This window comes from Cydia pomonella, chromosome 1 (assembly GCF_033807575.1).
Source record: "Cydia pomonella isolate Wapato2018A chromosome 1, ilCydPomo1, whole genome shotgun sequence".
Classification (NCBI taxonomy): Eukaryota; Metazoa; Arthropoda; class Insecta; order Lepidoptera; family Tortricidae; genus Cydia; species Cydia pomonella.
Genome location: NC_084703.1, coordinates 15,462,517 through 15,477,635, shown reverse-complemented (window position 1 = coordinate 15,477,635; position 15,119 = coordinate 15,462,517). Strand labels below are relative to the sequence as shown.

General features: G+C 37.6%; 1 protein-coding gene across 1 annotated transcript in view; it reads right to left on the bottom strand.

Annotated features, from left to right (window-relative positions):
* The window catches only part of LOC133516496 (acetyl-coenzyme A synthetase), a 46,583-nt gene that overhangs the window by 23,106 nt on the left and 8,358 nt on the right, over positions 1-15,119 (bottom strand). Inside the window, exons 2-4 of the mRNA XM_061849486.1 lie at positions 2,658-2,853; positions 1,310-1,549; positions 786-901 (exon numbers count right to left, since the gene is read on the bottom strand). Coding sequence (XP_061705470.1) covers positions 786-901; positions 1,310-1,549; positions 2,658-2,853 — 552 coding nt within the window. The remainder of the gene's footprint in view (positions 1-785; positions 902-1,309; positions 1,550-2,657; positions 2,854-15,119) is intronic.

Genomic DNA, 15,119 nt, shown 5'->3' with positions numbered 1-15,119 from the left:
GGGCAATACGGGCAGGGCAAACAGTATGACCTATATATTCAAGTCATAAAATATTGCAGGTCATTAAATAAACAATCGTGCGTGTAGGCAAAATATGAGCGGTTGTTATATCAGTTTCGCCTCTGGCTAGCTAGGCTTATTCTTTAGCTCAGTGAGAGACGTCAAACGCCGAAAACGGCGGACAAAATATGTTCTAGATCAGCTTATCTTGTTATATATGTTACGAGTATGAGCCCATGGCATTTTGAAATTTAGTGAAATTAGTGAAGTGCCTTACTCATTATAACAAACGGTTCTGTAGACTTTTTTTAAATTGCTGTGTTGTGTCAATCCATGCTGTTTTCAGTTAGAAGATGTAAGATATATGGGAATGTCAAACTGACAGTGACCGCCGCTCGCCGCCAGCTTTGCCGCCTGCCCGCCGCCCGCTGTCCGTCTACCTGCCCGTACGCGTCCTTCCGTTCCTTCCGCGTGCTCGCACGGTCAGATCGCATATATATACAAAATATTATAGAGACCGACAATGTTGTTCATACATAATGCGGGCTGCGTTCAATTTGACCTGACCGCAGCCCGCAGAACGCATCCAGTGTAGCAAATCCTTTATGAGTTATGAGCGCCATTTCTAACATTTGGTGCAAGGTATCAATTGTTACAAATAAGTACTGTAGCTCTCAGGTAATTCGTATTTTCCAAAGTCAGCAAAAACATACACTTGCATCAAAGTCAAAGAGAGCGCCTTCTTTCGTGGATTAATACTAAAGAAATTACAATTAGGCATATACCTGGTGTAGAGCATGAACAGCGGTTCCTCGGCACCCATCCATTCGGGCGGGCAGAAGGTGGATTGTCCCTCCATTATGTCATGCCACCATACGTCTCTGTCTTCCGTCCATTTGTACTGTAAAATAACGCTTTAAATTGATTTATCATCACACCTAAAGAACGACCGCGCTTAGTTATAGCTTATATGCAAGACTTTTTAGGTCTAGCGGCGGGGACGGAATGATTTTAATTAGAAAAGGGGTGCGGAGCTGGCCCGCGTCCATATTTGAGCTGAAGATGTGACGTTCATTCAGTTTCTTGGGCTACAAAATAGAAATCGCGTACTTCCGCGTTGTCACACTCACCAGCCATTTTTGGCGTGGCCCTGACTTTACAAAGGTATCTTAACCTCGCCTGTGCGGCTCAAAATGTGCAACTGAAATAATGACCTAGAAGTTTTAAAAATATTTCGTATTGACAAGTGCCCGATTCCGCCATCGCTTCAACGAAGGGGTATAAGTACTTGACTCAAACTCATTCTTACCAAAGACGAAATATCATCGGGCAGTTTCCCACACGGCGTGACCCTCTTGAGGTGCGACACGACAATGCACTTGTCGACCTTGTGGTTGTGTTTGGCCTGGGCCTTCTGCATGGCCTCGTCGCACGTGTTCTTGAGCACGAGCAGCTTCTCGCCGCGCCACCCGCCGTCCGCCGTCACCAGCACCTTGGCCTTGCAGCTTGCCATCCTCTCCGCGAGCGAATCCGAAGAAAAGCCTGCGAACTGTACGGCCACGTTATTACTAATATATTGCATATAGTAATAACAGCCACCATTTAATATTTGGCATGTTGATATATGAATATGACAAAATATTAACCAGCACGAAGAAGCTCTCTGTAACGTTAAAAACATCGCGTGAACATGAACATTGAATTATTAAATATATGTATGTTTATTAAAATATATATTGAATATGTATATGTAGGTATATTAAAAATATATATTTGCGTAAGTATAGTATCATAGTAGTCTCGACTTGTGTCTATTTCCATATGAACTCTTAGAATCCTGCACCAAACTATTTCTGTTTAGCCCAATGGTTGACTGGTAGAGAATGCCTCAAGGCGTTAAGTCCGCCATTTGTACTCTTTTTCTAAATTTGTGCAATAAAGTTTAAACAAACAAACAAACAAACAAACATTTACGCTAAGTTGTTGGACGGTAAATGTTTAAAGACATTAATTTAGACTTCTAGGCATGGCTACCTAGATTAGTGGCTGGTCTAAGATTTTAAATATTGTAGCACATATAGTTTTAGTAACATAAGATTTTTTTATTTGTTTAGCTGAGTTGCGCACTTTTGGAAGGGTTTCCACGGAAGACCAGCGACAATGTAATCCAACAGATACCTTTACTTCGACACCAAGCTGAGTAGAAATCTTTTCAGTGACGTTATAGTTGTATTTGTATAAACGTCCTAAATGAATTTTTATCTTACTTTATCTTCATACTTATATTTTCGTTGTTTGAAAAACATGGTTTTATTACTAATTGTAAGAAGTTAATAATATCTTAATAAGTACCTATTGCTTGCTGTGTTTATTTACTTTTTTTATATTGTTAGAGAAAAGCTGTATAAACGTCTCAGCGGAATTGGGGATTGTCTGGTTCGGCTCTTGGCAGTGCTAGTAGGCTTCATTAAAAATGTAGGTACTTTTCCATTTGCTTTTATTTTCAGTCCCTTGTCAACCCCTGCATGACGCAAACAAAGAGAGGCTGTTATGTTTAGACAACTCGTCTTGTCGCATTCGTTAGTTTGTGATGTGTTGTGTTTGTGTGTTGGTTTGTGCCTTTATTATGTCTAATAACTTAAATTGATAATACTTACCACTACGGAATGTATAGCACCGATCCTCGCGCACGCCAGCATGCACACCACCGTCTCCAGAATCATGGGCATGTAGAGAGACACGCGGTCTCCCTTGCCCACGCCGTTATCCTTCAGCGCGTTGGAGAACTGGCACACCAAGTCCATCAGCTTCCTGTAAGTGATGCGGCTGTAGTCGTCCGGGTGGTTTCCTTCCCTGAAAAATTGTTTACCTTGTAAATCTTTCTACCATGGTAGAAAATGCCAAAAAAGTGTTGCACTCCAGCAAGCAGTCATGCAATGCAGTTCCAGGGGCGTCATACCTATTCGGATTGCCACCACATTCTCAGCACCATGTAGGCCGCTGGCGGTCCACAAAATTTCGAGAGCACCAGAAGCCACTATTAATTTTAAGTAACTTTATCAAGTCGAGCTCGATACGTGGACCGTTATGCTAGACATCCCTGACAACCCACTTTCAGAAGCCTTTTAGATTCGGCTGTGGCTTTAACTACTTGACGAAAGTGGAGGACCCCCGCAAAATCACCCCTTCATACAAACGTAGTCCTCATTTTCCTCTATTAATATTAACATAATTGAAGACATTTTGACACAATTTGTTGTATACTCGTATCAACCACAGGTATGCCCCTATGTTCGACTTTTTTCGAATTTTAAATTATTTCGATTATTTTCGAATTTTAACACGTTAAACGCCAGACCAAAATATTCATTTTTTCTTTAAAAAAAACTTGATGTAAATTCAATTATTACTTTGATATGTATATAGATATATATTTTATTTTGTTATTGGAGGTTTAGTTAAAAAGTTATTTAAAAAAAAAACTCGCGGTCACCGATGACCCCCGTGGCGCTGTGAAGTTCATATTTCAAAAACCGTTACCATGACGCCACGCCGGTCCCCCCGCCGGCCACGCCGGTCACTGTGCCGGTCATTATACTGTCACATTCGCACCCGCTAAAATATGCTTATAATATAAAATTTAACTGCTTTGGCAATTCCTGCTACTGGTTCAAGAAGATACGCTGTTTTTGTTTATTTTTGTTAATTTTGGGTTTTTATGATGTTTTTTTTGTGGAATGCATGTATCAGGTGTGTGTCTGCATTGGGAAATTTATTTTTTCTTATTTTTTGATAATTGTCGTGTATCTCCAGATAATTGAAATTAATTTCTATTAATTATATAATTATTGCAAATACTTAATTATATAAATTATAGAATTAAAGCTGTGATTTGAAAAAAATGTCTTGTTTTTTTCATTTTTTCAACAAATCTACTATGTCACTAACTGCACCCACGTCCCAAGCCACCGTTTTACTAACGAGCGCCATGCCGGTCCCTTGCATACAAGCTTGCTTGCTTATAACTGCTACACGCGGCGCAGGATAGCGTCTTAAAAACAGGTTTAACACGAGGTCACCGGTGCCCCCCATGGCGTGTTGCAGTTGACTTCGTGAGGTCGCCGGTGCCCCCCATGGCGTTCAACGTGTTAAATTATTATAACAACTTTATACAAAAAAGTAAACCGACTTAAAAAAAGATAAAATAAAATATTATCCTTTATAAGTATATGCGTTACCAACGGTTATGTTTGAAGTCGGTGCCAAGCCAGATTTAGAAGCATAGGTACCGTGATTTTGGTGCGATAAATATCTACAATACGTTGGATTGCCTTACTACGACGGCAATGAAAATACTTTCTGTGGGTAGGTATTCTTAAAGCAGTCCGTACCATGTTTGTCGGTATATTAGTATTAATCACATGCGTTTATAACGTAATTTTTAAAGAGTATTTTTACTAATTTTCGAAATATCTATAGCACGCAAGTGTGGAATTGAGACTGAGTTATTTCCTGTCCATTATACAAAGAACTTTATTTCTTTATGCCAAATTTCACCCAAATCGATTTAAATGTTTAGCCATGAAAAAGTAACAAAGAGACAGACAGCATTCATTCCACGCTTATAATACCTATTATACTACAGCGGTAATGTGATTTATAGACATAAAGCTGATTATTTTCCACCGGTATTGTTACTATTTGGCTTGGCGCAGACTTCAAACATATCAGTTGGTAACGCATATACTTAAAAAAGGATAATATTTTATTTTATCCTTTTTGAAATGGGTTAATTTTTTTGGTTAAATGTTTTTATTTTCCATTTTTAGTTTTAAGGCTTAAGTTTATTAAGAGCTTAAGTTATGACTATTATGAATGACGCATGAATGAAATACACAATCATGTTTAACATTAAATTCGTTAACTTTAATAAATAATCAGGATTTTCCTCGAGTCCGTCTGGGAAATCATTCCTTCCACTACTCTAAATCTAGCCTCCGCCCCGCCACAAACCCAATCCCTCAACCCTCCGATCACTCAACCTCACCTCTGATCACTGAAACCCTTGACCCTGAACCTCCAAACCTTCAACCGCCATTCCCCGACCCGTCAACCCCGGAACATTTAACTCCTAATCCTAACCACCAATTCCTCAACTTCCAACCCCCGACCACTCATCTCCTACGCCCCGATTCCTCAACTCCCAACCCCTAGGTCCCCGACCCATCAACTCACCGCCCCCTCAACCCACTAACCTCTCAAACCCTGACTCGACAAGCCCCAATCCCTCAACCACCAACCTCAGACCCCCCACCACCACCGTCAACCTCACACACCTCTCACGCCTACCCCTCTCCTCTTATTTCCAACAGTACCTACATCAAAAATCATAATACACCGAATTATAAGAGGGAAGTTCCACTATAAGTAGCCTTACCATGAGTTTGTCACTGACATATTCGCTAGCGCAACTTACTTTCTATGCATCTCGCTCGTAGTGGCATCCTATTAGTGCGAGCGATATGTATAGAAAGTAAGTTGCGAACACGTCAGCTAATATGTCAAACTCGTGGTAAGGCTGTTACACTACATCAAATTGTTAGTTTTTGAGTTGCTTAAGAATACAGTCAAATCACCATACATGTGCCTTTAAAAATTGAGGAGTTCCCTCAATTCCTCATGGATTCCATCATCAGATCAGAACCAAAAATATTATTGAACCACCTTGGACGTAACTGTTTTCAAACAAAAAAAGAATTACTCATTTCGGACTACGGGTGTCGGGGTAATCAGAGAACATACTACATAAAAAAATCATCATCATCAGATCCACTTCATCAAATTTATGGTTTTGATAGAAAATGCTCAATTTGCTTATGAAAACACCCAAATCACCATACGAGTGCCTTTAAAAATGAGGAGTTCCCTCAATTCCTCATGGATCCCATCATCAGATCAGAACCAAATTAAAGTGGGACCAACTTGGAGATAACTCCTTTCAAAAAAAAAAAACTAATCGGACCACAGGTGTCGGAGTGATCGGTGAACATACTTATAACAACCGAATACAGAACCTCCTCCTATGAAATTGAAGTCGATTAATAAAAATTAGAGTCTGTTCGGAAAGAGAAGTGTCGTGGAATGTATTGGGCCCCATACATTCCACGACTCTTCTCTTCTTTTCGCACAGACTCTAGAAGCATTTAAAATTTTGTATGAAATTTCTTTTCCGCTCCTAATTTTTTATAATACAAGAATCGAAAAAATACAAACTTAGGGGCATAGCTCCATAGCTATATAATTTGATGTGTATTAAATTGTTAATACACATCAAATTATGTAAAAATATTTTCCAAAATGTCATTACCCAGATAGGAAAATGGGGACTACGTTTGTATGGAGAATCGGCCGTCCCCTTTCCTCTTAACAACGTAGCAGCTATCACCGTCTGCGTCTCCACGTGGAGTTGACTATAAGTTGCAAAACAGTCTCCCGAGGTCTTTTCTATTCCTTTACCATTTTTCAAAACCGATTTAATGACGGTAACTTAGTGGACGGAACGAAAAATATATGATGATTTTTTTTTTTCTATTATAAATCTGAGTAGAATAACATAAAAGGATTAAAGTGATATGTATAACTTTAAATAAAATAGCTCAGTTGATATGGATGTTGGGGCATTGGGGGTCGTAGGTAATAAAGTTTTTTACGTTACTCACATAATTTTGTAATAATGTAAAGATCAAAGCTCAATTAGTGCCAATTCTGCCGTGCCGAATCTAAACTAGCAATTTTCCGATTTTAGTTTTTTCCTGATCTATAATAATCAGTACACTCAGATACATAGGTAATTGTATGCAATCGGTTTTCAGTTTTCAGCTTAAAAATCAGTAAAATGCTTTACTATTACGAATTTTGGGGCAACGCAGACTAAAACGCAGTACAAATATATACCTTATTCCACAAATGCTTTAATCTGTACGCTTAGTAACATTTGTAGCAAAAACGAATTAAAATGCAGTTTGCAATTATTATGACCCACCAAATATGTAAACTGGTTTTGGAACCTTCTTGGATTAAACGCTATAATACTTTCGTTACGAACACGTATTTGACGTATTATTATGCAGTAACTAACTCCCGTAGTTGTCTAAAAGGATATGCAAAATGAGTGCCGTAGTTGGACTTTTTACTGCGCTTTAAGTAGTAATTATTAATTTATTTACTCTGCCTGGGCGCTCAGTATAAACTCAAAAAGTTTGGACATGTCGAATATTTTATTTCAGCAAAGTATTAAAGTATGAGTTTTTGAGCTTACTGTACTGTGTTTCGAATACTTCGTTTGTCTGTAAAACATAACTAAATCATTATTGCATCACTGAAAATAAATCAATTAAACTGTTTTTAGCGTTTATCTATAAATCGTTTTTTTGTAGTTACTGCAGTTTAGGGATTGCACGGCAGAATGGTTGTTACGTCATCATGTAGCACAGAAACCCGCCTACGGTTGGTCTGTGTTATGTAGCCATATTTGGGTTTCTACAAAATTTGAGCATGCTGCATAAGACAATTGAACGCATTCTCAAATTTCCTCCAAAAGGAAGCAAAGTGGGTAAAATTCGAGCGTAGAGGTAAACACAAGGTAAAACAGGAACTGCTTTGAAATACCCACCGATCTAAATAATGATCGCAAAAATACTTAGTATGATTCATGGTCATGGTAACGGAACCAGTTTTCACAAAGGCCATTATCAGTAATTACTATTACTTACGCCGAATCAATATGAAACTTTACCTTTGTTATTCGGATGAATTCAACTTTTCCGTTTAATTATGAACAAATAGGTATTTTATTCATAATTTAACATTATCTATCTACTGGCCTGACAGGTATACCTATCGTGACGACACTACACAATACAACACTAGTTAGCACTTTCTTGAGTAAGTAGATTTGCATCCTAAATTCATTACAAAAAAATGCAAGATTGCAAGAGAAAGCAAGGTGACCGTTTATTTAGGAACATACCTATCTACTTTTAATTAGTCATGGGCTGATAAACATTACAATTTTCGCAACAATGAACTAAAACGCAGTTTTAGATACCTACTAGATTGATATGTTAATTTATTAATATATGTATTATTTATTACATTATTAGGTTTCACGTTTAACGAATTCCGAATTGTTACCCTTCTGGTAATTTCTTGGCGCATTGTTAAATATAAATATTTTATTTTGTATTGTAAATAAATGTATTCTTATTCCTACTACTTTGATTCTTACGTTATCATGTTACGAGTTTAACCAGAGGTCAGCATTGACCTACAATGGAGATAAGTAGGATAAACTGCCCTAATACCAGCCATCTGCATTAATCGTTAGATAGGTAACTTTTAAAACGTCCAATGATACATGGATTTTACTATACCAAAATTATCATGGTCGGTGCACAGTTGACTCGTCAGAGGCTCGCCGAACTGAGAGGTAAGTATGCCATTTTGCTGTAAATTACACCTCAGGGGCCTTATTCGACATGCACAACTGTCAAATTTCGCGTCCACATCAAATCAACACTTGATTCTATCGCATGTTGATTGTATCAAGTGTTGATTCTATCAACTGTGGATATTATCATTTAGAACAATCAAAACTCATTCATAGAAAAAATAATCAAACTAAAATCAACTTTGTTTATTACTACTATACAGTTTGTAATGGCTCTGAACTCGAAGTGGATCGGTTTGATTTGATTGTCACCTGACTGTGGATTGCTAATGTCAAATTTTGACAAGTGTTGATTTTATTGCTAGACTTTTTTGTCCATGGGCTTGGGCACCATCTTGGATTTTTTGACGTACGACAGGGAATACCCTTCCTTTCATACAATATATGGCATAGAGTAAGGCGTCTTTTTTTTAAAACATAACTTTACAAGAATCAGCGACATCTTGTATCCGATAGGATAAGTAATGCGCTATGAATAATGCGGCGGCGAGTAGTGAAACTATACCTGACAATGTCAATCAATTAAAAAGTGACCACACAGTTGATGGTCGATAAAGGCGATTATTAATTGAATTTTAACGACAATAAAGCACTATTGACATGCGATCTTTTTGTTGAACCCACACCTACACGTCGAATAATGCTCGCTCCACATATTCTCCTAGAAACGCTCAAAATTCTAAAAAAATTCAAGCAATTTACTCCGCACCCAGTTGCTTCTAAACCACGTTCACGATCCAAGTTGTAAGTATACCTTAACACATCTTTCAGGCATATGATTTAAAGTCCGTTTTTTAAAAATTACGAGATGGTTCATGAATCCTTTATTATTTTTCCAAAAATTACGCTATTACATTATTTATAAAAAAGATATAATATAACTGTTACTCGGTCACTTGGTCTATCACCAACTATTTGAATGCTCTTTGTATGTATACGCAACCCCATTGTACAGTCGCCATCACCATTAAGACCTACTGTATGGTCTATATTACACGTTTGGCGGGTAGTGAAATTTGTTTAGGTATCCTCCTTGTGACTAGTTAGAACAGTTTGACGGGATGACGAATAGGAACAGATTTGCAGTTTGACCAATAGCTACAAAATTACGATGTGTCCTAATAGAACTAAATCTACTTGTGACGGGTTGAAACAAATAATACTGCTTTTGGCGGTGTGACCGGTTAGAACAAAATTTTGGTGTGATGAGTTGATGCCTAAATCGACCTAAGTACTTATTGTTTATATAAACCTACAAAAAGACGATTCCTATGTACAGGAGATTAAATACATATTATGTTATTCAACTACGAATTAAAAAATATATATTTCTGTTTACACATTTTTTTAACGTTTTTCTTTAATAAAATAAAACATTAAAGTTTTCTGTGACTATATTTCATTTTCTTGAGTATAGATTATTAGTTTCAGTTTCCAGTTGGTACCAGGAACTACACCTCTTCAAAAACTTTGCTGGTGGTTCGACATCTGTAAGTTTATATATAAAATATCATAAAAACACTTAAGATAAAAACTTATAAATAAATTCTGGTCGGTCGGTGGTGTGTCCAGAAGGCTGCTGCCCCTCTAGATAACAATGCTGATCCGCCGATTGAAATATAGGCCAGGCCTCTGGTCACCAGAAACCTTTAAAAGGCGTTTTAACATTTCCTCATAGACCCACGCTAGGACCCCAGGGTTTCAACTTCAACCCCAAGCGCCACAAATATGTAGCTAAGGTTTTAAATTCTAGACTATGAACATGAAATATTGTTCGCTAGTTAGGGAATTAGAAAAAAATAGTAATAGGAGACGGCCGTGGTCGTGGTAGGTAGGTACATCATGCGTGGGCCAGGCAAGCCCTGAAATTATGCACCAATTTTACTACTTATAACTTTGTTCACCTATTGACTGTTTCCAAGATAATCGTTTTTAATATGTAGTCCGTATAATCGGGCAGTATAATTTGCCTCATATTTTTACACAAAATAATTATCGGTACATATATATGTACCTATTTTGCAATATTTTCTTGTTTGCATCATTTAGTTACTTGTTTACTCCGATTGACGTGTTTATCATTTTCGTTACTATGACAGCGCAATACTTTAAATATTGTAACGTGAAGGTTGAGTCCGGTGCCAAAATAACTCACACTAATTTAAGACCCACCTTACAGTTTACATAGCGGCATTGTCCTACGATGCTTTAAATGAATACGGTAAACATTTAAATACTACTACTAGGCGTTTATTGCGCGTACTCAGTCGAAAAAGTTTGAAACCGATTTTGACGAAGAGTGCATGCGTATTGCATATTCGAGCGATAGAGAGGCAAATAAAGACAGGATATAGTTGCCTTTTCTCAATACAAATTTGAATACTCAAGCCGTAGCCATTTTGGTGGTTATACTGCTTTGTATATGTGCGTAAAAATGTGTATGTGTGGATTTTTAGGGATGTGGACGGGTCGATTTTGATCATATTATATATCGATAAGTGCTACACAGCGAAACTTCGATATCTTCACAAGAAATAAACATCACAGATGGATAATAAATATTTTATAATATAATAAGATAACTAATTTCTTGCAGAAAACATGTTTTAGTAGTTATTTATGTATCGTAATTAAAATATCCTGGTCCTTATTTTACTTTTTAGCTTCTCTATGTGCAATCGGTATGTCAGGCTTCTGTCCAGTGTAACACCGAGATACTTTGGGGAATAGTTATGTTGTAAGGCTGTACCCCGGAATCTAACTCTGAGGGTCTTATGTGCCAGCTTATTGGACAGGTGGAAACAGCAAACTTCGGTCTTAGAAGGATTTGGGCACAGGCGCCAACGGGTGAAAAAGTCGGCGGCAGAAGTCATATAGATATAGCTACATGATAAAAGAAATAGAATCCTCCATTATGCGTGGTCGGACGCCTGTTTTTCTGCCAATGCCTATTCATAAATCTGTTAAGACCTTTTTTCTTGATAACACCTAAAATAATAAGTTTATAATTAATCTCAATGTCTCCAGTTTGCTGTTTATTCAAACAGAAAAATCCAAATTTCTCAGTCATTATACGACCGCTGTCTTATATTATACGCCATTAAAAATTCAACATTAATAACAATTAATTAGGCATATCGTCCAATTTATAGTATGGCACAGGTATTAGTTCTTACAAAGTTGACCTTAATTTACAAATTTATAAGGAGTTGATGTAAAAGTGAATTGGAAGAAGTTGATAAGCAGACGCAACCAGCTAGTCGCCGAAGCTCCGCTTCCCTCGGATGAGCCAATTAAGCCTGCACCTAACAGGCTCTGGCTCATAAGGGGCTTTGAGCTTGCTGTTGCGTCAATTTTCATATTAACAAAAAAAGCTAGTCTAACAACACAATTAATGATTATTTTGCCGCATTCTTCACTATCTCTCCCTGTCTCACTGCCATCTGACCTTCTAACCCAGAGGGGAAAATATACCTTATTGGGGCTACTTCTTCCTCGTGATATTTTATTTAACCGAAAAGTAATTGGTAAAAGTTAAATGATATTTTGCACACAAGTTACAAGATGTTCATTGTTAAGAGCCGGGGTTAGGACCCACGACCATTGGTTTTAAAATCAAACTTTATATATAATTTGTATTTTTATAATAAATCAGTTTTCTTTTTGACATTTATTAATTGTCAAGATTTTTTTAAATCCTGGACAATTGTCACATGTACGTTTTTATGATAGATCTACATCGACGCAACTGCATGTCATTGTCATGGTTCTTGCGGTTTATTTTTATAACGCCAAGATCGGAATTTGGCAGCTAACTCCATCTTGCGTCGAGTAGAAGAATCAAAATCGTACAGAAAAAACTACTCTCTGCCTTAGGATCCCCTTTCAAATGTCATAAATCCAAACATGGCAGCCATACCCATCGACAAAAAAGTCTACCGTTGATCTAATTTCATTTGACAGTTAACTAATACGTATTCGACACGCTTATATTTGACAACTAGAATCCTGACTAGAGCTGGGACTGCGTACCAAAAGTACGTCTCTGTTACTCGTACCAAAAGTACGTCTAAAATACCACTTTTACGAGTATGACCCCCAATAGGCAGTTTACGTATTTGCCGGTCTTAGGCGTCTTACAAATAAGGATTATTTATGCAAATATCGACTTATTATTTCGGTAGGGGTCGGAAATATTATGACGTTTTGAGTGAAGGCTATGAATCCATTGACATATTTTTATTATATATTATTACACTATTTTTAGATACAACAGACGCCCAGATGACCGTCTGTTAACAAAATTTTGTTTTGCTTAAAGTAACGGTAAGAATGGAGGTACGAGGTGATGAAAGTTTCATATTTGTTTTATTTCAGAAATCAAAGTTCGTACTTTTAAATACTCGACAAGCTAAAAGTAGTCTATTACAAAAAACCTGTTCCAAAAACTATTCCGGTACAACGCCCCGCCTCTAGTGTGGATATTGTTCACTGACAGGTGTTGATGATAGCAATTCGACAAGTCACAATATTTCCCACATCAAATGGAAATCAACACGAAACGTCACTTTTAGCATGTCGAATAAGGGCCCTGACCGGCTTCGGATGACATAAAGTGTTTTGTCAATTATGGCTATAAAAGAATCGCCTGATACACCGATTTAGTTCATATTTTAATGTTTTCTAGCTATTTTGCCAGGCTTTGGGGTTGATTGATATCAGCCGTCCTGGCTGATATTACAGCGTCATATTTTTGTATGGAAATTCTATTATCAGCCAGGGTAGTGGAGTGACATTTGCGTTAGTATTCTATTCACAAGCTTACCTAAACCATGCACAGTGGGCCGTAATGGTAAATATTAGGATGGTTTTTTTCACTAGTTAATTTTGACTTATAACTAAAAATAGCATTTTAACAATGACTACATTTTTTTGTCATATTTATTTTATTACAATAATTCAAATTATACAAATAAACTACAATTAAGTGAACTAAAAGTACTATAAAACTAAAAATCAAAATCGAAAATGGGCCCCCGTGGCATGGTGCCGAGGATGCTGGCAGCATTTCCTCGCTGGATCGCTAGAAAACATTGGATGAATACATTAAAATAAATAACTGTAAATGGGATGATATTTCATTTATTAATCATAATTTTTACTTATGTTAATTTGATTTCTTTGGGTTTTATTAAATATTTTTAAAACGTTACTTGTGGCGAGCTGTTGGGGAGTAACGACCCCATGGACCCCGATTACTCCCGAGAGTCGGTCAGGGTCTCCTTCTCCGGCGTGTCTTCGTCGATCGGAGTGGACCCCAAGGAGATCCGTAGTTCTCTCAACTCTGGCTTGCCTTCATTGGCCGTCCTTAGGACTCGTTAGAGACATATGCTCCAGGGATGGAAGTGAAACATACACAAGGCCACTGTGCCAACTCGCGTAGGGTAAAAAGCGGCGTACACCTCTCGACACCCCTGAGCCGCTCACACCGGTGTTGCTCCTGGTTGTCTTCACGACGGCAGTTTCAGTCAGGGGTCCATCTAGTGCGCGGCAAGTCACCGCCTGCCTCAAAAACGTCATCAAAATCATGGTCCGTATCCCGTGGTGACCGTCGTGTAGGGAACACTTTGTCCGGCTCAAAATTCTAACAGTACCCAGTCTGTACATATATTCTGGTCTTACTGACTGGTGTCGTGAAACATTTAGAGAGATACGAGACCGAGGAAGAAAGAATCTCTATAATGAACACACGCAGGAAGGACTTGGACATCTTGATAGCGCCTAAATTGAAAGTGGTTCACCATTGTGTGCGATATCAAGCAATAAAATTGTATAACTGCCTCCCCACTGAGCTCAAATCAATTAATAATATAAATGACTTTAAATGCAGGCTAAGGGACCATTTAATTAGTAAATGTTATTACCATGTTAACGACTTTATTTGTAATCTTTAATTTATTTTTCAATGTGTTCCCCTTTTTAATAAGACTGTAATTATTAATATTTTTAATTTTGTACATTTTAGTTTAAGTTATGCATGTTATTTATGGAATAGTGATTCATTTTAGTACTAGTAGGTTTAATATATTTCCGACATGATTGTAAAATTGTTATGGAATAAATAATGGCAGGTGCCCGGACGTCTCTGCAAAAACCCAGTCTCATTGTCCGCCCAAATTTCACCTGACTGATGCATAGACCGTTATACTGTTCACTTTTTAGTCCCAATGGCTGCTGCGACCGGTTCATGGGTGTCTATTCCGGGTCTAGAAGAGCTACATCACATTAAAGCTCTCTAAGAGGTCTCTGTCTACGTGTTGGATCTATATCCCCACGCAAGCTTACCAAAAGGCTGGGATTTATAGGATATACTTTACTGCTTCTACTTCACAACCACAGTGACCCGGCTGGTATTAGGGCATGCAATGGTTGCATTTAAGAGAAAGTGGCTGATATTAGAGCATTTTTTCCCCACTTCAAACAATAAATTATAAAAAATAAACGGCTGTTTATGGTTTAGGTGTGGCTTTACCCTTGTAAAGCTACCTAGCTACTAACATAAATTAGCAAAATACTAGCAAACTAAATTAAGGAATGAATTTTCAAAAAA